The sequence below is a fragment of the Poecilia formosa genome, unplaced genomic scaffold (genome assembly GCF_000485575.1).
Source record: "Poecilia formosa unplaced genomic scaffold, Poecilia_formosa-5.1.2 Scaffold94, whole genome shotgun sequence".
Lineage (NCBI taxonomy): Eukaryota > Metazoa > Chordata > Actinopteri > Cyprinodontiformes > Poeciliidae > Poecilia > Poecilia formosa.
This window is the reverse complement of record NW_006800033.1, coordinates 887,031-912,724: the sequence shown is the minus strand read 5'-3', so window position 1 is coordinate 912,724 and position 25,694 is coordinate 887,031. Positions and strand designations below refer to the sequence as shown.

The following is a 25,694-nucleotide window of genomic DNA, read 5'->3' as shown; positions in this document are numbered from 1 at the left end:
AAAATGTCCTGGTGTCTAAAAGAGTTTGAATTACTTATTTATTCCAATATGTTTTCCAGCTCCATAGAAAGAGCAACACTGGTCCTCCACAGAGCAAAGGAATATGAGAAGCGTTGCTGCTTTACCCCATTTGTTTAAAACTTATTATCCAATTTGTACCAAATTTCTAGCTTCTAGCAATAAGTCCTTTTACATATGCTAACATGCGTAGTCTCTCAAGTACTTCCCAATCACATTTGAGTTTGATCGGTATTTTATCATATCAAGCGCAACAAGTCATCCATCTGGGAAGGAGAACGAGAGGATAAACAGAGATGAACTTTCTAGTCACACAAAGAGACAGATCGATTCTTATATAGCATGCCTCAGACTAACAAAGGACAGCCGTCTACCGAGTGTAAGAGTGCCAAGCTGGCGCCAGGAGACTGAGAGCCACCATCAATCATGACGAGCATCAATCACCCCCGGCTTTGATTGACTCCGCCGCTGAAGTCATCTTTTGCAGGGACTCTGTCTGTCACCGCAGTAATGATGATCTAAAGCAAGGATTTTTTTTCCCCTGGGAATTTGTTTATGTTCGGAGGCCGCCTCGGATCAGCGCTCGCCTACTAAATCAAGCGCTCAGCGTCTTGAGCGTAGAGGCAAGCGTGTGTTTAATGAGTCCAATTTTCGTTAGCTGTCTGTCTGTGCTTTAAGTTCTTAGCCGATCACTCCGCCGACTGGTAATCTCTCAAGATGTTTACACCCATAGAAACATATTCAGATGGACTGCTGGAAACATAAATCAAATTATTCTCATGTTAAAGTTACTCATGATTGCTTGTACAACATCGATCCAGATGCTCTGTAATCGACGGTGTCTACTTCCATTCCTCAGAGGGCCAGCTGCCGATGGACTGGTCTTGGCCTGACAGTTTTGACAGTTCTCTCGTTTGTCTTCACAATTATATCAATACTTAGGGGGCATATAGTACATCTGAAAAACAGAAATTATGCAAGAACAACAAAAGCAACCAAACGAAAAAAGAAGGAAAAAAACATAAGAATTTTGAACTATGTACTTGCTAGCAATGCACTAGTACAATAACCCTGTAAGAGCTCCTTTTTGCAGGGCTTTTATTCCTAGCTATTTGAAATAAACCGTTGTGGTTAAAGAGAATAAAGTAAAATGCTGCATTTTTGTTCTCCTTAAATATGATTAATCCGAAAGTGAAAATGTTCAGCTCCCAGCAGGAAATGAAGATCTTCGCATCAGCCTCCCTCTGATCTCTACCCATGAATTTTCAGAGTCCTTTGATTCCCACCAACCTCTACATCTTCCTCTATGAGGTTCCCCCTAAACCCACTGATCAGTATCATTTCCCACCACAGACCTCTCGGGTGGCCCTGCATTTCACAGATCATTCCTACCTCCAGCCCTTCTTCCCTCCCCCACCCTCTCCACCTCTGGAAAAGCAGTCCAACCCCTCAAGGGTCACACTCATTACAGCGAGGGGAATGTCTAATCTTGCTCATATAGTTTATTTTACCTGGAAAGGAATGAAAAAGGAAGACCCTTATCTCCAATGATGAATTTACTCTAAGACATAAAAGGGAAAATCAATGGAGCACGGTCGCTCTCAGGTCGGCTGTGTGTGTGTGTGTGTGTGTGTGTGTTAAGCTCACTAAATGAAATGGAGATATTCAGTGAGCGTAGCACTCAGTGCTCTGGGGTGAAGTGTGTTTGATTCCCATGGGAAGACAACAGAGGTGAAGGGGGAATGGTAATGGAACTGCAGTGACTTATCGGCGGGACCCAGCAGCCGATGGGTTTGTTTATATTGACTGAAACTCAAGATCCACTTGATATTTGAAGAGTAAATGTGAAGAACAAAGGTGCAAAAGAAGAATGCAAAAAAATGGCTTGTGGCAAATGCTTTAATAAACCAAAAAAAGTTTATTAATTATTAATGTGGCATAAAGTAGTACGAATGGGGATCCTAACCCCAACGCATTTAGATGCTTCGTTCCCCGTATTGAGCGTCTCAGACTGATACCTGGTTCAGTTGTTGTAGTTTCCCTAAAATCAATGACTTTCATGTGGTAGAAAACTCAGCAGCATTGCAATGCAGTAAAATTCATCCAGTGCTATATGGGATTGTCGGATCGCTGTTCCACACATACACAAATATTTGCATATGAACATGTTTTTTGTTTTGTTTTGTTTTTTTTCATCCAACAGACAATACTGGACTGAAAATAAAGCTAATAAAGTGGCCAAAGTGCGAAAGAAAAGCTCTGGAAGTCCTTCAAAATCTATTAAGAAATATTGCTGAGGATCACTTGTTAAATCTCGCTCATGGTTTGTTTATCTCAGCTTTTTTTTTTTTTTGGTTGTTCCTTCTGCTCACTAACCAATTGTAACAGAAATAAAATAACAGATTGCATTTCCACACCTTTGATCTGGCCTCACGGACTTAATTTAAAATAAAGCACCTGCCTCTTCACAAACCCGAAGTGAAGAGTGCCAGTACTTACAAAGTTAGTCCCAATCTGAGCATCCAGTTTGCCAATATTCACCATTTCTTTTCTACTTCTGTACAGGTCTTCAGTTTGATCTGGAACCAAGCATCCTGGAGGGAAAACTGGAGGAGAGTCCCAGGAGCTCGGTCATGCTGACACCGGTGTCTGAGGTTTCCTCTGTGGAGCTGGTCACGCTTTCCCCTCCTCAGGTTTCGCCTTCCTCTCAGCTCTCTGAGACGGCATCAGACACCAGCACTCCAGAGGGCGGAGAGGCCGCAGAGCCCACAGAGGCCACTGAGGCTATGTGTCTGACCGGCGAGTCAGGTAATGCTGCAGACCCATCTATCACGCCAGGGGAGCCATGCATGGATGACAACAAAGACCCCAAGAAGAGCAAAGCTCACCTCCACTGTCCTGTCTGTAAAGTCACAGTCAACTCCACTTCCCAACTGGAAGCACATAACAGCGGTACAATCGACTTGTGAACCTGATTTGTACACATTTCTTCATGTTTTGAAAAGCCACTTACATTTGCCATTGAAATGTCTTGTAGTGAAAGGCTTTGGATAACAAAGATCCTGTCAAATTTCTGTTTTTTTTTTGTTTTGTTTTTTTTGTTGTTGTTGTTTTTTTTCCTATCAGGTACTAAGCACAAATTGATGCTGGATGGTCACAGTGTTCTGCCACGCCGTAGGGGGAAAGTAGTGGCAGCTCGATCTGGCTGCAAGAGCAAGCGGCTGGGGACCAAAGGCAGCGTCGGGGTGCCCAGCAAGAACTTCCAGTGTGAAGTGTGTGAAATATTTGTGAACTCTGAAACCCAACTTAGCCAAGTAAGGATTAAATTGCAATTCATATGTGTTTAAACCTTTGAGCAATATATATACATATATATTTAAATTGGGGAGTTTGTTGCATATGGGGACACATCCACTGACCAGCCTGGGTTCCCTTTCAACCTGGTAATGCAGTCTGCCAAAAGTAAAAGTGGTTTGTCAAATGGTTGACGAGCACAATACTGTTAGGAGTCTACTGGACGCTGGCTTGCTTTGGCAGCAAAACCGACCAAAACACCATTAGGAAGATAGTCTGAGCATGAGTAATACTCTGGACTTCCAAGCTTTTTTATTCTTTTGAAGTGTAAAATGAAGGTGTATGAGGGGATTGGGAGAAGTTTGTAAAAAAAAAAAAAAAAAGCCATAGAAGTGATGTTGACTCTGCTGGGAAACGCACTAAAGTCCCAAATCACCTGGCAGTGGAGAAAACGTTGCTCACAATTTCCTCAAACCCGCTCCACGGAGAAACGATGTGGCTGCAGGATTAATCAGAAAACCGAAGCGCTTGCAGATCTTTATCCACCACAATGAACACTTGGAGCTTAAAATTGCATGTTTAGCTTGACTTTACATTCACCTCTAATCTACTGCGTTAAATTTGGTTAGATCGGTGATAAACACGAAGGGTGGAATTTTAAAGACTGTGTTTAATCCAAAAGCTAATTTTAACACTTTGATGCAAGTAATCTGAGGCGCTTTCTTTAACAGCTCAGGCACATGAATAAAGCTATTAAGACTACATTTAAGCTGCTATTTTTACCACCTATTAGCTTAACAAAATGCCCAGTGAGCAGGCGTTTATTTGCCACTTATTGCAAGCTACTGTGCTTTATGTGTTTCTCCTGGATGTATTACCATCAAACCACGGTCGGGAAGTAATTTCTCTCCTTTTGATGTTCACTTAATACTATTTCTGTGAGTCATGAGATTGTCTACACTGGAGTGGAATGTGGAAAAATAACAGAGAATGTGCTGGCATGTGTATGAGCGCCCAGTCTGCTTTAGCCCTAACTGCATTCCACCAGTCTTATATAAACATCCTCGCTCCCAGGAGGACAAAAGCCTGTAAGGTACCACAGCCGGCAGGGCAGCTTTAATAAAATAATGCAATGTAATTTCTGTGCACCTCACTCATACCCATGCGTGTATTTATTATTCAGTGGACAACATTTGAGGTTGTTCCGCTGTGGTGCGACAGATGCCTGTGAGCTGGCTAATGGTATTTCTGCTGGTCTCGGCAGCACATGAACAGCAGAAGGCACAAGGATCGGCTGGCCGGAAAACCGCCCAAACCCAAATTTACCCCCCACAGCAAGAGCCAGCCGAGCTCCAGCTTCACGGTGAGTCTCGGCCCTTAAAGATGCGCACAAATATGCATGAAGTGAAGACGAAACGAGACACAATTCCGTTTTTTTACAGCGGAGATGCTTCAACACGGTGTATATATTTGCCAGAACTGGATCGTTTCAGTTCCACTCTCAGAGCTAATGGTCTGCTCATAACATTCAGGACATAAAAAAAAAATCCCATGGCTTTTAAAGGTCTCTACAGTGTATCATGTTGTGACAGCATGCCTGTGTCTCTGTAATGTCAGAGAGGTTAAACACACTCTTACAGTCGGTGAGTCCCCGACCCCAGAGACGAGTCTAAATTAGTCCTGCTCTCCCCGCTGTCCAGCTCTGGCAACAGCAGCCTGATTCAGCACTCCAGATTAATCACTTTTCTACTCCTGTCATATACACACTTCCCCCCACCTCTCTCCCTTCTCCTCTTCCTCCTCCTCCTCCTCTTTCTTCATCCTACAGAACGTGAGATGGAGTGGCTATGCAGGTGTGGCTGTGTCTGCCATGAAGAAAGCATTCACCCAGTGCAACTTCACCTCTCTCTCCTCGCAGGTCAGTAGCCGGCGAGGCTGAGAATGGAAGGAGAAACTTGTGCTGGCTGAAGTTTAGGCCTGACTGTGGCCAGGGGGCCAAGCAAAGAAAATAAGGAAGCCACTTTTACATTAAAGGACATTAAAGGGGTGGCTCTGATCTTTTTTTTCACATTGTAGGTGTTAATATTTTGGTCTGTAGACCACAAAGTTGAAGATTACAAATGAAGTTTACCTTCATTACCAGCATAGTGGGACCTGTGTATATAAGTATATAAGGTGAAGTTTTAGCAAAAACAGAAGAAGAAAAAACACTTTGGGACCTGAAGCTTCTTCTATAATTTAGCAAAAGACAGATATATAAAACAGTTTGCATCTCAGATGCACAGCACATAATAAAACTATTCATGCCCCTTAAAACCTTTGTCATTTTTTTCCACATTGCAGCCACAAACCTCAACAGATTTTAGGTAATAGACCAACTATTGGTTTGGAAATGATACATGGTTTTCAGAGTTGTTGCAAATAAAACTTGTAAAGTGTAGAGTGCATTTGTATTCAGCCTCCTTTACTTTGATACCTCTAACCCTGAGCATTCAGCTCCATTCAGATGCATTCAGCTGCCATATAATACACAAGCTGGGTCAGAAACAAAGTTGTGGAGAATAGGTCTACAGTCAAAAGTGACCAAAATGAAACTTTTTGGTTGCATGAGGGAAAACAAACTGCGCATCACGCTAAATGCGTGATATTTTTGTGGCAGCAGCCTGCTCTGGGGAGCTATGTTGCTCAACATCTATTAGCAAAAGCATAACACAAAAGACTAGTGGTTCCACAATTATTCATTCAGGTGGGCTGGATATAAAGGCATGTGTACATTTTTATTTATTAAGTCCATGTGTTTGCTACACTTTTCAGATTTATATTTGTGAAATGTGTTTCAAAGCCTGTGTCATTTTTCTTCCACACAAATTTTTTGAAACTCAGTGTTGGTGTGAAGGCCCATTAAAATCCATTCAGTGGTTATTATGTGGCAAAAAGTGAGAAAAAAAAGTCAAAGGGGTGCGATTATGCTTGCTGTATCTAAAGGCTTTTCTTTGTGATTAATTTTTTTAAGAGTGGCATTTTAACGTTTATGTTCCCTAAAATCATAAAAAAGGAATGAAGATAAAATCATTTTTGCTCACAACAATCAGTTTTATTTGTAGTTTTGCGCTAGGACCTCTCAGCCCTTCCATGTGCATATGCAGAGAGCCAGGGGCAGGAAGGGCAGGAGCAGCAGCAGCAGCAGCAAACACCCCCAGAGTACAGAACAGAGCAGATGTCCATTACAACAAATGTGACGCTGATTAGGTCAGATGAAGTATGAAGAGCAGGAATGAACGGGCATGAAGCACTGTGGCTTCCAGAGGAGGCTCAAAGCAAGCAGTTTAAATACGCAGCTCTCGATTAAATTTACCAGTTGGACCAGGGGAGCTGTCTGCTGACATGAGCCTAAACTAATACCAATACAAACGCACAACTGGAATCAACTCAAGGTTTTTATGTTGATAGAAATGTATCCAGGAATTTGGAGGCTGTTTATTGAGCAGTTTGTGGCTTTTGTTATTGTGGTAACTCCCTTTTATTTAAAATATATAAGCTTTGAACAGCAGAGTACATGAGCTGGGTAATCAGGTTAACTTCATTGACTAATCTTAAACTAAAATAATCTTCATAAAAGATCAGAATAACCCTTTTAATAACTACGAGCTTCAGGGATACATATTTTCTTCAACTTAGTGATGAAAATGATTGTGTCCATGTCATACTCCTAGATTGTCTATCTTGTTTATGCAAGTTTGGACACCTGTGGGTAAATTCATATTTCATCTGTTCGTCATGTGAAAATAAGTAAATATAATTTGCTCAGAGGTGTTTTGCATATTCCTTCGCTGCAGCTGAGTGTCTGGATGAAGGGCCGATGTTTTCGAGAAACATGCTCGCCCGATCGCTGTTGTGTTCTGCCCTCGTTGTGTTCTTCTCTTGCTTCTTACCGGTCCCCCATTCCTGTCTTCTCCAGACCAAACTGGCCTTGCAGAAGCAGCTGACCAAGAGTTTGACAACTGGCTTCCTGCCCAGCCCCCTCACCCCACCAACTCTGTGCACAGTGGCGACTAACCCGCTGGCTCTGCGCCACCCGGTGGGCGCCACCACCTTCATCCAGACCCCATTCCTGGGCCCTGCACTCTTCCGGCCTGCCCCGGGGCCGCTGCGGGCCACGCACACACCCATCATCTTCTCCCCTTATTAAGGACTTAACCGATCTCCCAGTTAAGCTCCGGCCCTGTCCCTTTACCAAGTCCAAGGCCCTCGTTTTAGTGTGACCACGCAACAAAGGCCACATCCAAACTATGCAGCCCGCCTGACTTAAAATGGGAAGAGTGCACAAATTCCAATTTATCACCAGGCCCGACGGCCTGAGAGCGCTTCTCATCACAAAGGCCAATATCCCCTTTCATGCCTTCTTTCTGCTCCTTTGATGGCGACCTCAGGAGCAGCACAGGCCTCCAGACAGTGACTGGCACAAGGAGGCCACATTTATAGCCATTTCATGGGTCAAACATGGTTTAAATTATAAATATTATTGTGTAATTTATTAGAAAACATATATAGAAAAAAAAATCTAGATGTACGTTTAGTGTGGTTGCCACAAAATAAGGTCCCTTTACTTGATGCTCTTATAAAACCTTTTTTATCTTCTATGTTTGGAGGCTTGATGAAAAGTTGTTGTAGGTCCGTAAAGCAGCTGAAGCAAAGCCATACGTGTATGGCTGCAAAGGCCAGCCTCACTCATCAGTGTTTTCAGCTGACAAGCTTAAGCAACGCTGCTGCATGGTATTGTGAATATGGTTTAAAAAAAAAAAAAAAAACATAAGACGTCTTAGTTTAAGGATGGAGTCCTGAATTTTTATTGTGAGGTTTTGTTAAAAGGTTGCAAGGTGTTGGTGTCTTACCTACAGTAGATGGCACGCCTAAGCTGCCATCACAGATTCTACCTGGCCATGTATGCTGGCATATTTAAAAAGGCATTTACATGAGTGCTAACATAAAATAATTAAGGCACATTGAGTCCTATAATGCTTTTGAAGTACATGTTTAGCTTTTGATGCCATCTCAGTTTGAATAGTGCATGTGTCTTGGGATCAGTGATGTGTAATTTTGGGTTCTGCTACATCAGAATGATGTATTTTTCTTATTTCATACAAAGACTTGTATGATCTGGGAATGAAGCTTCACTGCTCTACTCGTACCAAGTTTCAGTCCTAATGCAAAGCTTGTTTCTTATATATAATTGGGTAATTCCTGTAATATTTTAGTCATAGTTGTGCAAAATGCTGTAGCAATGGTACATCGCTACATGAGTGAGACAGGTTTTACATTCCAACATGTCCTAAAAATCTGTGGCAGTCTGGTGTAGCAGACCATCAGATAATGCATGCTACGATCTCAAATATCTAGGAAGACAATGCTGGAGCTCAATTCTGCTAAGGCAAAATTTTTCTATGCTATGGAAATGCACGGTAGATATGTAATATTGCAGCAGGAATATTAGTAGAACCTTCATTTATAGATCCAGATTAGTTGGTCCCAAGCTAACGTTAGCATATAGCCTAAATGGAGCCAATGTGGACCTCTGCTTTTTAAAAGAACTGCAACTTCAGAAATCTGACAGTGATTTATGCAGATCATTTTTTATCAACACTAATCTGGTATCATTGGTTAGTCATTGACACACATGTTGAGCATGAAAAGCATTTCTTCTCAGACTAACCAAATTAATTAAAACCAAAGCAGTGTGAAAATCAGAAACTTTTTGGAGGTCAATGTGAATGGTAATTTATGTATTTTTATTTTTTTTTAGACCTTCTCACATTTCTATCGATCTGTTGCGCTGACCGGAAACATTAAGCTCTAAAGTTCATGTCTCGCATGGGATGATCCAGGGTCAGCCTCGATTTCCCTCGTAAATATTCATTGGCTTTTGTGTGAACAACTGCCTGATGTGAACAAGACGCCGGTTTCAAGGTGTGTTTTTTTGAGATAGGAGTTGTTTCAAGCACTGAGGCACAGTTGCTGGCAATGCTGCCTTGCCTTGGTTGTTTGTTTTGTTTGACTGAGAAGCGTGATGTGAAACACCTGCACTCCCATGACCCTGCTAGACAAGTAGACATAGACAGGGGACAGACAGACAGACAGACAGACAGACAGACAGACAGACAGACAGACAGACAGACAGACAGACAGACAGACAGACAGACAGACAGACAGACTGGTGGAGGTGTTTTATGAAGGTATGAAACCTGTTTACTTTAATATCTGAAACCAACTAGTCTGGATTTAAGATAAACAAGGAAGTCAATAAATACATTACTGAAGGTAAGAAATTATTCGCCTTTTAATCTTTTAGCAGAAGCTCGCTTCAAAGATTCAAAATAAATCACTTTAAAGGCTCTCAAGGACAAAAGCGACACGTCACTGTAGGTCTATAACTATGTATTGTTTATGTTAAAACGCAAAAAGAAAAACTGCATTACTGATGTTTGTTTCTTTCTTTTCAAGTAAGAGTAACAGCCCCTGCATCCAAGTTATTATTATTATTTTTTTAAATACACCCAGGATTAAACAGTCAGTAAGATCCAAAAAAGGTCAGCTTGTCAATGAAACTATCTTTCAGTTTGCAAATCTGCTCTTTGGAATCTAAAATTCTCGCTTCAGAGTATTACTCATGCATGCAACCTGGGATTATGCTTTTCCTAAGGTAGCGGCATGAAAATATTTTTTCGCAGCTACATGCGTCTTATCCTGCCAAATTCCCCTTTTGTTTCGCTCCCATCCTCACTGCTTTTTAACCCCATTCTCCTTTCACCTCACCGCCATCACCTTGACGTTGTCCCTGATTTTCTTCTGCTGTGATCTCAGTTTAAGCCGATGAGGAGCAAGGAAATGACGCACACAATCAAAGCACATAATGAGAACACAATGGATAACTTGATGACTTGATAGGATTTCAGTGTTTGATGAAAAATTTGACAGCGGGTGGGAAGGCTGCTCAGCCACATTCTGACTGACGTCCCGGTGCTGTGTCTGAGCGCAGCGTGTGGAAAGGGGTGTGTGTGGGGGGAGGGATACAAAGCACAGTGCCATGGCAACCACATTAAAAAGCACCTTAAAATGGATTTACTTACAAAAGCAATGATTATTATGTTGATGTTCTCTTTTTATTATTATTATTATTATTATTTGTAGGTGTATATTTTATAAAATTCTGCTTTGGAAAAAAAACCCAATCAAGTGAGAATGATCCTGTTATAGTTTATCTGTAATGATGACAAGCCTCACATTTAAAGCAATACATTCAGTATGTTTATGTTCATGTCTGGTGTGTCAATGACTTTTTAACTCTTCTCTGCTGTAAACTCCTCATACAGTGTATTGTGTGCCCCTCCATAGCCAAGGCCAAGTCTGGTTTGTCAGTGAAAAGTCATCTGAAATAAAATAAAAAATAAAAAGTTGTGCAGCTGCTGCCCTTGATGCTTGATGCTCATGGCCAGTCTCGACATGAGAAGGGGGCGGAGAGAGAGAGGAGGGCTGCCTTAAGCGCCATATGACACTGCCGCTTCACTTTTCAGCGGAGCAGTAGGACCTCTGTATGACTTCCACTGAGCCAAAAAAAAAAAAACATTGTTACGTCAGCGACGAGTGATGTGGAAGTGACACATATGCAGCGTCGACTTGTCATTGTGCTGTTTGTGCTCGTGCGCCGACTCCCACGCGGGATATCTGCTGACATCCCCCCCTTTCCTTATGCCGAAAACAAACTCTTGGCAAGGTCTCAACACAGGACTCGGAGCGCATGTGTCATCCTCTCCTCAGCAGTCGGACCGAATCATGTTCTCTTCAATTACAGGAACCTATGCATTTGTGCAACGTGTGTACATGTGTTTGACGCAGCAGTGCCACCTGTCGTAAGTAACCTGTAACTGCCATTCAGTGCTTGTGCTTTAAGAAAACCCCTCTTCATCCGACGTGCATTTGTGTTCTCTAAGGACTCCCAAGCCGTTCTAGGTTAGCAAAGCCCGCCAGGTCTCCTCGCCATAATGATGTGATGGTTCTACCCCAGTCCCACTTCTCAGTGAACCAGCCAGCCTTTAATCTCCACTGTTTGTTTCTTTCTGTTGCTCAGTGGGAACTCTGACCCTGGGCGACCCATTTTTTATTTTTTTTTTCTTAAATTAAATAACCAAGAAAAGTCAGATTATATGTAGAAATAGAACAATTATAGAGATTCTACCAGAGTCGTTTTATTGTTATCTGTATTATAAATATTATAGAAGAGAGTTTAGATGACGTTATTGTTGAATGCCTGTTTGAAAACAGGGTGGGGGGACTTTATTATTTTTCTTCTTTATTTACATGGTTTTATCAACATGTTTTATAACGTACAACAGAAAATATTTAAAAGGAAAAGATTAAAAGATTTGAGTGAGCTTTTTTTTCCACCATGCTGGCAGTTGCTGAAATAATATTGTAATTTAAGGCCTTTTACAGACAATATCATGACGTTGCATTAACTAGGCCTTCTCAGGGGTGACAGGTTGAGCAAATGTTAACATGGCCATCCATTCAGGGTATCCCTCCATAGCTCCAGAGGGCAGGACACACTGTACACATGGATGGGATAATGAGAGATATAAAGAGCAAATACATTTCTGTACATTATAAGTAAAGTGGGTTGGATTTGGGGAAATAAAGCTTTTTCAAACTTGTGAAAATGTCTTATTTATTTGGAAATGAACGTTTGTGTGTGTGTATCTGTTTTTTGTTTTTTTTTGTTTTGTTTTGTTTTTGTTTTTTCATGGGTAAAACGTTTAGCAGGAGACACAAACAAAATATATGAGAAGGATTTTTGGGCAATGACATACTGTGTGTTAAGAAGGAAAACCGGATCATTGAGGTCCTCTTCAGCTCCAAAGTCTGCGACGTGATTATGGAATCAACTGGAAAGGGAAATGTATCCTCAGGTTCTTGGAGTGACCTTCTCGAGTGCATCAATGTCACACTGCTTATTCTCTAAGATTTTCCAACTGTTCTGAGCGCGCCGCAAAACTGTTGATCTTGCGGCGGTTCATTATTGTGTTGGAGAATGTCAGCAGGCGTGTTTTACCAGGCTGGTGGTGCTCCAAGTAAATTATAAAAATGCTTTTGGCAGTGTAGCTGCAATCTGTATCAAGTCTTACCCCCGCTTTGGTTGAACCTCTACAAAATCTTGCAGAGAAACTGTTATCATGAATCAATGGTCTTCAATGGTCTTCATGATGATTAGTATGTTTTATGCAAACTCTTCCAGAGTGCAAGCAGGAAGTTTGCAGGAACAAAAAGGGAGGTTGTGAGTTTTTCAGGCTTGAGTGCAAATGATAAATGTGTTTCCAATAGACACTTTAGCAGTGCTTTATGTAGTCAAAACACAGCTTAGAATAGTCAGCATATGGCTTTAAAGACTGATCAGCGCAAAGCGACAAGCAAATAATTTACAAATATGCCGGGTGTTAATTGCTGTGCCTTCTGGGAGGAATACGATCTGCAACTTTTCAGGCTGCGTACACGGTGGAGTTCTTGAAAACTGTATTTATAGGAAAATTATGCTATTTCGGTGAGGAAACGTCATTGTTCAGATGTTGGGATACGATGATCTGGAAAGCAGCAACGAAACATCTGCAGCATGGCCCAATTAAAGTAAAAGTGCAAAAGAGGTTTTCATAATGTGAATCAGTCCAGTGGTTTTTCGTAATCTTGACTTGAAACGGGCAAAATTGGCAAAGGATTTTACAACACATTTTAAACTTCTTAAAGATATTATATAGAGAGAAATAGTAGCTTTTAACTCCTACACAGTCAATCTGGCTAGAAAATAAAATAAATTATTGATGAAGTTATCTGAGTTTATTCATACACATCTGCCTGTATCATACCACCTACAGCTTTTAATATCCAGGCGGTTGGTGATACAAGTGACAGCTGCAGACATCCAATACAAATGGGGACATGTATTATTTTGAATGATTGGAAGAATGATACACCTGATCATGAGAGGATGGTTGTCTTTTTTTTCTGTAAATCTAACATCTAACCTTCTTATTACACTCCAGATGGTTGTTATAGTGCATTGTTATATTGCAGAAAGATTTGAGAGTGATCATTAGATCACTGAAAAGCTCAGTGAGCTCACCTTTGTTTTTAGTTGGTCTTGATAAATTAATTATTTATTTCCAAAAATGTAAGAGTTTGTTTGAAACGGAGTGCTTGAAATGTAACGGTGACAATGTGTTTTCAGGACAAATCATTTATCTCAAATCCTCAGGATTAGGTTGGCAAATGTTGCCAAAATCATGGCTTAAAAGAGCAGACTATAAAGGTGGTGTTGGCATTTAGGCTGAATGTGTTCACTGTTGTGTGGAATTGCCTCTGCGACGGTGAAAGTTGGGCCAGTGCAGAGGCTTTGAGGGTTAAAGTCAGCTTTTTTTCCCCCCCAACATAAAAAAAGTGTGGCTCCTCAGCCTTTTTATCCAGAGACATGCTGCTGCTGCTGCAGAGTATTTCAGTTTGTGACACCAGTGCGCTGCCTTTTTGAACCGTGAATGTGACTAGCAACTAGAAATTTGTCTTTTTGTGTTTGTGCTGTCAAACAGAGGAAGAAGACTCATAAATCATGCAGGCGAGTGACAAATCTATTTTTTTCACAGTGTATTTTTTAACAAATGGTGGTGTGGATTTTTTTCCCCCATCCTTTATCCTAGTCAGTAGGGCCTTTGCTCTCAGAAAAGAAATGACCAGGAAAACAAGACAACTTGTGAGCCTCTCTTTGTACTATTATTATATTCTGCAATGATTAATTCACTGAATCGTTTTAAGTGAAGGAACATAGGTGCAGAGTCTTGCTTCTTGTCATTAAAAAGAACATGAGTGAAACAAGTGCTGGCACCCTCTAGGGAAACTAAAGTGAGTGTGCATAATGTAATTTCAGAAATGTTCCACTCGAGGTTTTCTCATTATCGTGCATTAATCTCTCAACATGCCCCATGTGGATCTATCAGATCATTTCCTCTGATGAAATGTCTATAATTTTGTCTGGCATCATTTTCCCTAAGCTAATTTATCGGATCGGTTTATTCATGGGGCCAGACTAACACAACTAAGTGTATGTTTCGGCGTTGTGCTGAAACTGCACATTAGCGAGCTCAGACTGCAGCATCAGTTGTCACTGATTCACTAAAACAGCAGGAGAATCATTTTTCTGATGTTATTGAAAAGTTTTTCCTTCGTGCATGTTGCAGATTTGCATTTTATTAGTGTCGCATCAAATGCTTGAGTAAAGGACGGATATTGTTTTAAATGAATGTGTTAAAGTAATTAGTTCCAATTATGACAAAGCAAATGAAATACAGAATTCATTTGTTCCTACAAGCACCAAGCCTCAAGAACTTCTATTCATCTGAACTGTTTCACATCACAGGTAAGTGGGATACATCATTACAGCCTCCATACATGGGGTGTGCTTTACCCCTGTGCCACCACAAATGAAAAATTTTTTTTACAGAATTTTCATTTCTTTAATTTCTTATTTTCGAAGAAATTACTAGAAACAGGTCAATCTTACCTGTTCCTATAACAGGTATGAATTAGATTGAAGTTTTAATTTATTTATTGTTTTTATTATCATGAAGAACAATAATTGTTACATCAGCATGTAAATGTATGTTATAGAAGTCCATGTCTTACAGAGCTATCATTAGAAAAACCCATACATATTAGCTTTAACGTGATGTCAGTTTTCTAATGTTTTGACTAAAAAAATCCATTTCAGGAAAGTCAATTCTTGTTGACGCCACAAGAGGGCACTATATACCAAAGATTTGATTATCCTATTTTTAGTGTTTACATGAGAGTAACCTTTCTGTAAAACTCACACATTAAAATTATTTAAAAATAATAAATAAAATTAAATGTGCCATATTCCCTAAGCAGTGGCCGAACAGAGTTCTCTAATGTTGCGCTATTACAAATTACAATGACTGTTTTGGTTATTTATTTAGAAAGAACTAAAATAAAAAAAATTAAAAAATGAGCTAGTAGCTCAGTGGCAGGCATCTGACTTGAGGTCAACAGGTTCCACTTTCAAATTCTTCTAAAATGACTGAATTAAAAGGATTGTTTTGTAAAATGACTCAAGACATTGGTTTTGAATTGGCTCTGTATAAATAAACTGAATTGAATTGAATTGAATTGAATTGAATTGAATTGAATTGAATTGGACGGACGGACGGACGGACGGACGGACGGACGGACGGACGGACGGACGGACGGACGGACGGACGGACGGACGGCGGTGTGAGTCATTTCCTCTCTGAATGTTATTTTTGATTAAGCTTGTGCTAAATGAGCCAATTTGAACAAAACCAGCCCAACCACAGAAGTGTCAACATTCCAGTCCGACACTGAGAGGACTTTAATTTGCTTACAAAACATGCAAACAAACACAAACTGTCAATATTTGAAAAGTGTGACCATACAAAAGCTTAAACATGTTGAATGTGGAATAGTGTGTCAACAGACACGGCACAAACACGCATGCATGTTCAACACATCTCCGCCGTTTTGATAAAGCAAACATCAAAAGCGCATCAGATTTGACATGATGATATAGTGTTAATAAATGATTCACACTTCAGGAATAATATATCATACACAACAGTGACTTACATGCTCAAAGTGCTGATATTTCACTTCATTGTGTGCCATTTGTTTTTACATGGAGCCACCAGAAAAAGTAACACCTGAGCCAGCAACGCCTATCCTCCAGAAAGACAATCATTGGACAACAAAAAAAACAAGCATAACTTAACAAAGATCCATGTCAACAAACCGCCATGGCTTGTTCAGAATGTGTCAATGCAATCCTTTCAGTCATTATTCCTTTCAGAAAAAAGTGAAATTCAGGCGTGTTTGTAAAGCAGTCATAAGGTAACGTGAACATGGTTTGCATTTCTGATTCGGTTTGTGTGCTCGTTTAGCGTATATAAAATCAAAGCCTGTGCAGTAATGTGCAACTTGTTTTTTTTTGTGGATAAAAATGCTGATTGTAAGCAGTTTAAGACACATGGGTCCAAAGCACACAGTCTGCGGTCCGAACATGATTTGATTCAGTAACATTGACATAATACCAACACAATGATCCTTTTCCTTGGTGGTTTGAGATAAATATTTGCAACGTCATGATTAAAGTAGCATTTCAGCAGAACAGCACCAGCTGGACAAAAATATCTGTACAATCATTGCGCCTTTGCTCTTGTGATAGCCTCTCCACATTTTTTAAAACTTTTACTAAAACAGCGTTCCCTTTACCATTCCCTTTTGAACTCCTTGTTTAAGCCGAGCAGCTGGCTTAGCTGTCCGTTGAGCCACTGCCCTTGTTCTTATTGCGACTGAGAGGGAAGGTGGGCTTGCTCTGCGGCTGGGTCATCTTGCTGGCCAGGTGGACAAAGGGATCGATGAGCGTGCGCCGGTCCACCACCGACACCTCCCACAGACGCACCTTCTCGTTTTTCGCCCAGTTCTGCGCATAGTTGGCATCAATTCTCCTCTCGTCCAGCTTGTCCAGCTTGTTGCCCAGCACGATGATGGTGACCTGTGGGTCAGGATTAATGGATTAGCAATCGCAGAGCACTGTGCACTTCATTAAGTGATGCCTGATGTCAACTGAATAATAATGGAGGTGAATGCTTTGAAAAATAATCATTAACCAACCCCGTCTCAGAAAAATCAATGTCTGTGGATAGGACGTTGTGCATTATTATGGCTAACGCACTCTACTGAGAAAGTTTTATTAAGCTGCAAGAAAAACGTAATTGGACACAATTTGACAAAAGCATTCCTGAATAAATTCCTTCAGATGTTACCTCTTTCTTGTCTCTGTGGCGATCAATATCTTTCTTGAGCGCCTCCATTCGCTTAAAGGACTCTTTGCTGTCGATGCTGTAGACGAGCACAAACCCATCGGCAAAAGTGTAGTAATGGCGAGGAAGTTCCATTCCATCACGGAGTCCACGCGTATCATAGAAGCGCACATGCTCGCGTGTGCCACGGTCAGTCTCAATGGAACCAATGTAAATATCTTCGAGGGTTTCCATGGCGTCTGAACCTAAAAATGTGAGGCAGTTAACGCCATATTTTTGCATTACGTTGGTTAAAATGAGGAGTGGTTTAAACGGTAAATATCCAAATGGTGGCGGAGATGGATCACAGAAACGAGTCCTCAAAATCAAAGAAGGCTGACGACGTACCTGCAACATGATTGGCATACAGTAGTTGCTCCAACACGGCTGTTTTACCAACTCCAGCCTGGCCACACACAACTACTTTGCAGCTTTTTCCCATGATGACTTCTCAGTTTTCAGTCACAAAATCTGTCGACGGAAAAGACAAATACAATGAATTTTGGCAGAGTCAATAAAGACAGTGGATCTCATATATTCATGTTCTGAGTCACAAAAAAACAGCAGAAAAGACATTATTTCTATTTTTATTTATTTATTTTTTTTTTTTTTTACAAAATTTCTTAACTGGATGTAAAGACTTTGAAAAAACTTTGAAAAGTTAATTTACTCACATGCTATTTGCCATGATATGTTATTACTTAAGCAAATGTCAAGACACAGAGATAAATTATTTAAAAGAATAAGTCTAGCTCAACATACACACTTGAGATTTCATAACCAAGTAGGACAAACAATTTCAATTTCTGTTTTCTAGTACAATCAACGTACTAGAAAGCATTTCTTTTTTCCTAAGGATAATCTTAAAGGTGTGTTTTTTTTCTGTCAACATTTGGTCATTTGATAAAATAAGGGAGGAAAATCATTTAGCTAAATGGAAAGCAATGTTTGAGCTGTTTGAGGCGTTTCAACTTAAAGAACCAAGTCATTCTGGTCAGCAATAAATTTATATTCAATGTTTTCAATTTTTGCTTGTCCAGTTAATAAATAAGTTATCTCATGTGGAAACAGCAGTCTGATAGCCAAAGTTATTGCATAAACAATTTTTTTTATCTCATTAGTTTTGTAAAGTAATTTTTGTAAAGTAACTTAATAAAATAGCAAATAATAGAAATGCAATATCAATCACATTTTGATGACAGTAACTAGAGTTAACGCAAAAAAATATGTTGGCTAGGGTTGAATTCAGAAATAGCTTAGCATTAGCTTGAATTCAACATATATACGGAACCACAACAGGAAGTACGAAGCTGATGTAAGTATGACCTGACTTGTGCAACAAAAATATGCTATCAAAAACATATGCGTTCTTATCGATTCGTGCCTATCGATATCTACTGGTGTCTTATTGATTTGAACTTACTGAGTCCGTTTTCCTTAGCTAACGGATCACTTCCTGTTTACAGTGTACGTAACGACGACTGCAGTCTAAGATCCCTCCCACCCTCATTGACGGCAAAATGGCGACGGAGAATTGTGATGCTGTGAACATGGACCCTGACATCGAACTGCTTAGTGACGAGGAGATAGAAAGGTGGGAGAAATACATGAATTGTTGTCAGTGGCAGAAATAGAAACACAACTAAGTCTTTTACAGTTACGCGCCATCAACTTATCTTGTCATTTGTGTTTTAGTGAGGTGTTTTGATGGCTAACTAGCGCTCTGCAGCTAACTGTTAAGCTACATTATGGTAGCTTGTTTGGTCTTCCTCCACGCCAACTCTCCTGACTGCTTTGCATTATCTGTAGAGCGGTCTGTACTCGTGTAGAGCAAAAGCTAATGTTACTGTGAGGTCTGTTTCTCCGTCATTGTCATGTTTTTTTGTTTGTTTGTTTGTTTGTTTGTTTGTTTTTTCTAGAATAGTCCGTTCAGTGGCACCATTCATTTTCTGCGTGGCCGTGATTTAAAGCTTGAAAGGCTTCCAAATAAAGTAATGGCAGTTGTACAGAGCATGGTGTCATATGTTCCTGGCTCTGCTCTCCCCTGCCCGCCATACAAAATAGCAACCTCTTCTCCAGGAATAGACATTTCGGCTCTGCTATCTGGGCTCTTCGTGTGTTTAGCTAACTCAGGCCAGAAGTTCTCTAATGTATTTACATTGTCATGTCAGCCACATATTTTAGAATCCTGATTTGGAGAAGTAAATGAGTTAATGAGTATGTTCTAAACTAATACATTCCATTATAGTTCTAACTGTAGCTGCGCTTTGATATAAACTGGACAGACATTCCTAGACTTAGACGTGCCCCAGCCCTAAAACAGCTGAAACTTCTGCATTACTTCCTTCTATATAATCTTTCAGCAGTGGCCTGGTACTGAAGAGTTTATGTGGTCTAAGTCGTTCTTTTGGAGCTGTATTTCCAATTCGGTATGCTGTACTGGAAGGTGAACCTTCACCCCAGCCTCATTCCTTTTTCAGTCTGTGATTGATTTCTTCCAGGATTGTCCAGTATTTAACGCCCATGTATTTTCCCAAACAACTTTGCTGCTCAAAAAGCATCCTCACAGCTTTTTTCACCATGCTTATAGTGTGCTCCGGTGGTTTTAGTTGTCCTTGTATAGCATTTTGAATGTAGTCCAAAACATTATATTTTGGTCTCATCTGGACATAACACCTTCTTCCTCCACATGTTTGCTGTCCCCCAGATTGGTTGTGGGAAAGTGCAAAAGACACTTCTTGTGGGTTTTATTTAACAGTGGTATTCTCGCCGATCTTGCATAAGATAAAGGACAAATTTATGGAGGGCACAACTAACAGTTATCACTTGGTCCTTTCTTCCTGAGATGTGGATCTCTGCAGCTCCTCCAGAGTCACAGTGCTTCTCTGATTAACTCTCTCCTTGTGTGGCCCATAGATGACTAAGTCTTCTTTGATGTGGAGTTCGAAATTGCTTCTTTCAAGCTTGAGGCATTGTTTTATAACCTAAAGCTGCAATAAGCCTTTCCACAACTTCATCTTTGGCCTGTCTGTTGTGTTCTTCAGGGTAATTATTATGGGGTTTATTCATTAATATCTCTGAACAGACTTTTGGACACTACTAGACTGACTGCATCTTTCCTGAGACTAAATCCTGAGACATATGTAGAGGTCAGAATAGAATAAGGCTGGTTGAGATAGCATATAATGTTAGTCACATTTATGAAGTCATTTTGGCTTAGTGCAAGTTGAATGTAAATAAATGTTAAGACATCCCCCACATTTTCTAATTTCTCTTTTATGTTTTTTTTTCTTTTACCAATTCTACCCACAGGGATGCAGAGGCCTTCAAGGAGCAAGGCAATGCTTTTTACATCAAGAAGGACTACACAGAGGCATTCAATTATTACACCAAAGCTATTGGTAAATTCATAACAAACAGTTTTAGACTCTGTTTAATCCAGTCATCAGTGGTGTGTGTTTTTTTTTTTTTTTTATAAAAATGAGAAACACTTATTGATTGATTTTTCAGATATGTGTCCAAAAAATGCAAGCTACTACGGAAACCGGGCGGCCACGCTAATGATGCTGTGCCGGTACAGGGAGGCTTTGGAGGACTCCCAGCAAGCAGTGCGACTAGACAACAGCTTTATGAAAGTAAGCTGGACGAAATGAGACTACTGTGAAATTACTTCAGTTGCATATAACCTTAAAAAATATAATTTTGTTGTAAACGTGAACTCTGCACATTTCCTTTTGTACTGGTATTGCAATGCATTTAACCACTTAAATAATAAATTCCTGCATTAGCATACATCAACGAACTTAACACAGAATGCCTTTCAGAGACATTATGTTTTTTAGACAGTTAACTTTGCCTCTCCTGTTTGCAGGGACATCTGCGAGAGGGTAAGTGCCACCTATCACTTGGAAATGCTATGGCAGCCAGCCGCTGTTTCCAGAAAGTTCTGGAACTGGAGCCAGATAACAGCCAAGCCCAGCAGGAGGTGAGCACATCCTCGGTTTTAGAGTTTCACCTGAAAACTTCAATATGATTATCCACCAGTAAAACATTCTGATCAGACCAGACGCAAAGAGTGTGAGGAAAACGTTGGTTCTCACTTGGCAGCCATTGAGTTAAAGTCAAGTTATTTCCTGAAAGTAGCCCTGCTCATGTCATACTGGTTTTACAAGCAGATGGCGCAGAAAGTGACTGGTTATTGTTTTGTTGCTAATGCGCGTCTTCCACGTTGTTACTTAATGCTAAGAATCATATTTTGCAGCTAAAGAATGCAGAGTCCATCCTTGAATATGAGAGAATGGCAGAGATTGGATTTGAAAAGAGAGACTTCAGAATGGTAAGCTTCTTACTGGATTATTTTAGTCCTCTGTGAAACGTTTTCCAAAAGATTCATTACACACACAGTGATATATTTCTAGCAACATCTTCTGTTTATGTTGATTATCACAATTTACAGCAAATGAAAAACTTTTTTTTTTCTTATATTGCATAAGGCCAATAAAAAATCAATTTCGAAAGTAAAGCACAGTGATGTCACGACCATTAAAGCAGGTATTGGTAGGTGACAAGTCCTGCTGGGCAAATCAGCATCTCCTTAAAGCTTGTCAGCAGAAGAAAAGCAGGAAGTTCTCTAAACGTTTCTGGGAGACGACTATTCTGACTTTTGACGTGCACAAAAACTAATGTATCATTTTACGTGTAATTAATGTAGTTAGTGAATTTGAGATGCATGTTTACAGAAGCTGTGAGGAAAAACCAGAGAAGGTAAATGCTGCGTGTTTTCTTTTAGGTTGTGTTTTGTATGGACCGTGCCTTGGAGTGTGCGTCAGCTTGTCACAAGTTCAAGATTTTGAAGGCAGAATGTTTAGCCTTACTGGGACGATACCCAGAGGCTCAGTCTGTCGCCAGGTGAGAGATAAGAAAAAGATTCGATTTTTGTGATTGTTTTTTTTTAGGGAGTTACTGCAACAACGTGGAAAATCTAGATTTTTTTTTCTTGTAACTTTTTTTTTGTTTTGCTATATTTCCTTCTGTTTCTTCACAGTGACATACTCCGAATGGACTCCACCAACGCTGACGCTCTTTACGTGCGCGGCCTCTGTCTGTATTATGAGGACTGCATTGATAAGGCTGTTCAGTTCTTCGTCCAGGCCCTGCGTATGGCTCCTGACCACGACAAGGCCCGACTCGCGTGTAGAGTGAGTAATTAAGCAGAAGATTTCTATTTGTCAGTATTCATTATCTGTTTTAATAAAGAAATGTAGCTATACAGGTGAAATTTCTTTAACCTATTTAGAGTTCAATTTTACCATCACTGTCTTTTATGGCTAATTTGTGGTTTTGACTTTCCAGAATTCCAAAGCGTTAAAAGCCAAGAAAGAAGAAGGGAACAAGGCGTTCAAGGAGGGCAACTTTGAGGCAGCTTATGATTTGTACTCAGAGGCCCTAACAATAGACCCAAACAACATCAAGACTAATGCCAAGCTGTTCTGCAACAGAGCCACAGTTGGATCCAAGGTCAGCAACACCTGGACAATCGTCAAAAAAATACAGCACCTTTAAAAATGTTTATACTCCTTAAATGTTTTCACTTGTTCTATCGCTATGGCCACAAACATTAAATCTTTTACCTCATAATTGTAAAATGAAATCTGGCGTTACAAAAGGTTTTATACAGCCTCAGCTATATTATAATGTTTAATAATCAGATTCAGACACATTTTCAGATTTTTATTTGCAAAAAATAAAATAAGACCTTGCATCCTGTAATGTGATAAAATGTGTAAAGCTTAAGGCGTCATGGATGTTTCTGTAAGTCTATGATCCTAATTCACACTCAGGTTCTGCTCCTGTTTAGTATTCATGCCATGTTCCATCAATTTGCACATTAACTAGACTTGAGTCATGGGCTTATTATCGGGCTCTGCATTCTTCTTTCTTTCTTTTTCTTCTGCAGCTGAAGAAACTAGAACAAGCCATTGAAGACTGCACAAAGGCCATTAAGCTGGATGAGACCTACATCAAGGCCTATTTAAGGAGAGCTCAGTGGTATGTCCTCAACTTTTAACTTAGTCGTGAATAGAAGCACATGCAATATATATTGTGTTTAAAATTTCTGACTTCATTACAAACTCCATGGTCAGTGTGATATTGAGTCTGACAGCTTATTGCTTTATGTGGGTAAACAAGTAAGATTTTGTTTCAGCTACATGGACACAGAGCAGTATGAAGAGGGAGTGAGGGATTACGAGAAGGTCTACCAGACAGAAAAGACAAAAGGTAAGATTCTAAATGTATAACATCTAAAAAGCACAGATTGCTTATTTTATCATATGGCTAAATAAATGTTTGGGTTTTTTTTATTATTATTTTGTAGAACATAAACATCTCCTCAAAACGGCTCAACTGGAGTTAAAGAAAAGCAAGCGGAAAGATTACTACAAGATACTCGGAGTGGATAAGAACGCCACAGAAGAGGAGATTAAAAAAGCGTACCGCAAACGTGCACTTTTACATCACCCAGGTGCTTAAAGCTAAAAATAAAAAGAAACTATCAGGTGCAGAATATACATGTATAAGATAATGACGTCTCTTTTTTTTGTTTGTTTCTTTCAGACCGTCATAGCAGTGCTAGTACTGAGGTGCAGAAAGAAGAGGAGAAAAAGTTTAAGGAAGTGGGTGAGGCTTTCAGCGTGCTTTCAGACGCAAAGAAAAAGGCTCGCTACGACAGCGGCCAGGACCTGGAGGATGACGGCATGAACATGGGAGGTCAGTACCGGGAGGGAGTTAACAGCAGGAGGTCTTATAGGTGAACAGATTGAAATGAGAAGACTTAAAGCAATGCTGTTGTTGATTGCTTTTTGTCTTTTTTTTTTTTCTCCCAGACTTTGATGCCAACAACATTTTCAAGGCATTCTTTGGAGGACCAGGGGGTTTTAGCTTTGAAGGTAATTGAAGAAAATCTGTTTTCCTGGCGTAAAATGTGTTGCTTGCACATAAAAATGATTTTTATGCTAAGTGCAAATTTGTTTCTGGTTGCTTATCAGCATCTGGACCAGGAAACTTCTTCTTCCAGTTTGGTTAATTGGAGGTGATGTCTGCATAAACAGCAACAACATCAGGACTTTTCTACAATGTCAACCCCACTACCCACCATCTGTATTTAATGACTGACTACAAGTCAGATTATTCCTGTCTATGCCATTGGCTGAATGAATGCAACCTAATGACCACACGCAGTGAATTATTTGCAGCACCAAGGACACCAAGGTGACTCCAATTGATTATTCCTGCTGGTTTTTGTTTTGTTTTGTTTTCTTCCAGAATAAAACAAACTCAAAAATCAGTAATAGCTACCAACAACGGTCCAAATAATCTGCAGAGCTTTGACAGAGAAATCGTGCTTGAAATGTCATCCTGGGCGAAAATGTTGAGATGCAACATCACATCACAGCAAGTGGTTATTTTTGCCCACTTTTCTGCTGAGGGAGTATTCGCTTCATGAAACTCGGTAACTTGATCAATGTTTTCTGAGGAAAATTACTGAGCAAGCCCCATCTCCCTCTCGTTCCAAAGAACATGACAGCAGGCTGCTACAAATTCACATTGAAACCCCACTTCCTCGTCGCTTTGTAGGCTATGAGGTGGCAGATGATCTTTTTTTTTTTTTTTATGAAGCAGAAAACAGTTGGAGCTCTTGACCTACACAAATGTCATGGCCAAAGCACACTAGAGAGATGATGGCGAGGACAGCAGTAGCAGAATTGTTGCTGGCTGAGTCACCCCTCCCTTTGTCATCACGGGTTTTATTTTTGGTGTTGCCATTCTGAGCTTGCTGCATTGTACATTTTACTGGAATGTAAAGTGTTCATTTGTGATGTTAAAGTTTTTCAGTTTTCTTTTTTATTTTCATATCTATATTTATTGTAAATTTGCTGTCAATCTGTCAGTATGAGATGAAGACACTTCTGTTTGAAAAAAGGAAACACATGGAGCCTTTCTGCAGGAAGATAATTGATTTGCTAGGTTTGCATGAAGTCTGTTTAAATGGCTTATTCTGCCTTTGTTATTGGAGTTTGATCCAAGCCATCTAGTTTTGCTCAAAGCAAGATGTAATATTAAATTGCAAATGTTTTATTGTTGACTTGGACAGTCGGACTCTGTGAAATATTTGAAACCTGGCAAATTTTTGTTTCTTCCTGATTTGAAAAAAGAAGCATCTCCTAATCTTTGCCCTCTGGAAACCAGCCTTTCTTTACCTTTGGAAAGGTGTCAGCTGTATCAATAAAGTTTACCTTCTCTTAGTTTCCCCGATATTGTTTTCTTCTTTGTTTTCCCATAATGATAGTTAAATGAACAGGTCAGTGAATGCTATAATATTAAGGTTGGTGTAGCAATGAATAGGAAAAAGGCCACAAGGGGGCGCCTTCTTCCTTACTCTTGTTTGTGGTTGCT

The 25,694-nt window shown here is 40.1% G+C and overlaps 3 protein-coding genes across 7 annotated transcripts in view; 2 read left to right on the top strand and 1 right to left on the bottom strand.

The window, feature by feature from the left end:
* Nucleotides 1–10,916, top strand: part of znf385c (zinc finger protein 385C) — a 130,293-nt gene extending 119,377 nt beyond the window's left edge. For all 4 annotated transcript variants that reach the window (XM_007558108.2, XM_007558107.2, XM_007558106.2 and 1 more), the window contains 5 exons: nt 2,584–2,970; nt 3,145–3,332; nt 4,577–4,675; nt 5,141–5,230; nt 7,271–10,916. In XM_007558108.2, coding sequence (XP_007558170.1) covers nt 2,584–2,970; nt 3,145–3,332; nt 4,577–4,675; nt 5,141–5,230; nt 7,271–7,501 — 995 coding nt within the window. In that variant the 3' untranslated portion in view covers nt 7,502–10,916. The remainder of the gene's footprint in view (nt 1–2,583; nt 2,971–3,144; nt 3,333–4,576; nt 4,676–5,140; nt 5,231–7,270) is intronic.
* Nucleotides 10,917–15,722: 4,806 nt separating this feature from the next.
* On the bottom strand, nt 15,723–18,737 carry nkiras2 (NFKB inhibitor interacting Ras-like 2). Of its 2 annotated transcripts, none has more exons than XM_007558102.2 (4): nt 18,664–18,737; nt 17,589–17,711; nt 17,205–17,446; nt 15,723–16,933 (listed from the first exon to the last, which is right to left on the bottom strand). In XM_007558102.2, exons 2-4 carry the CDS (start codon nt 17,680–17,682, stop codon nt 16,691–16,693), a joined length of 579 nt encoding a protein of 192 aa, XP_007558164.1. In that variant the 5' UTR covers nt 17,683–17,711; nt 18,664–18,737; the 3' UTR covers nt 15,723–16,690. The 2 variants fall into 2 exon arrangements, with proteins under 2 accessions (XP_007558164.1, XP_016529872.1); XM_016674386.1 differs by lacking the exon at nt 18,664–18,737 and adding an exon at nt 18,103–18,634.
* Nucleotides 18,727–25,553, top strand: dnajc7 (DnaJ (Hsp40) homolog, subfamily C, member 7). The gene is made up of 14 exons (XM_007558104.2): nt 18,727–18,834; nt 20,553–20,641; nt 20,751–20,875; nt 21,112–21,225; nt 21,502–21,576; nt 22,030–22,148; nt 22,285–22,438; nt 22,593–22,757; nt 23,197–23,288; nt 23,446–23,519; nt 23,617–23,763; nt 23,856–24,008; nt 24,125–24,187; nt 24,287–25,553. Exons 1-14 carry the CDS (start codon nt 18,761–18,763, stop codon nt 24,322–24,324), a joined length of 1,482 nt encoding a protein of 493 aa, XP_007558166.1. The 5' UTR covers nt 18,727–18,760; the 3' UTR covers nt 24,325–25,553.
* Nucleotides 25,554–25,694: the final 141 nt, after the last annotated feature.

Excerpts from the sequence above, each read along its gene's own strand:
- dnajc7 (XM_007558104.2), top strand. The coding sequence starts at position 18,761 with ATGGCGACGGAGAATTGTGATGCTGTGAACATGGACCCTGACATCGAA. Across the intron at positions 21,226-21,501 it reads ACAGCCAAGCCCAGCAGGAG|CTAAAGAATGCAGAGTCCAT; the intron begins GTGAGCACATCC and ends CATATTTTGCAG. Across the intron at positions 23,520-23,616 it reads CCAGACAGAAAAGACAAAAG|AACATAAACATCTCCTCAAA; the intron begins GTAAGATTCTAA and ends ATTATTTTGTAG.
- nkiras2 (XM_007558102.2), bottom strand. The coding sequence starts at position 17,682 with ATGGGAAAAAGCTGCAAAGTAGTTGTGTGTGGCCAGGCTGGAGTTGGT. Across the intron at positions 17,447-17,588 it reads GTATGCCAATCATGTTGCAG|GTTCAGACGCCATGGAAACC; the intron begins GTACGTCGTCAG and ends TCACATTTTTAG. Across the intron at positions 16,934-17,204 it reads GCCACAGAGACAAGAAAGAG|GTCACCATCATCGTGCTGGG; the intron begins GTAACATCTGAA and ends CCTGACCCACAG.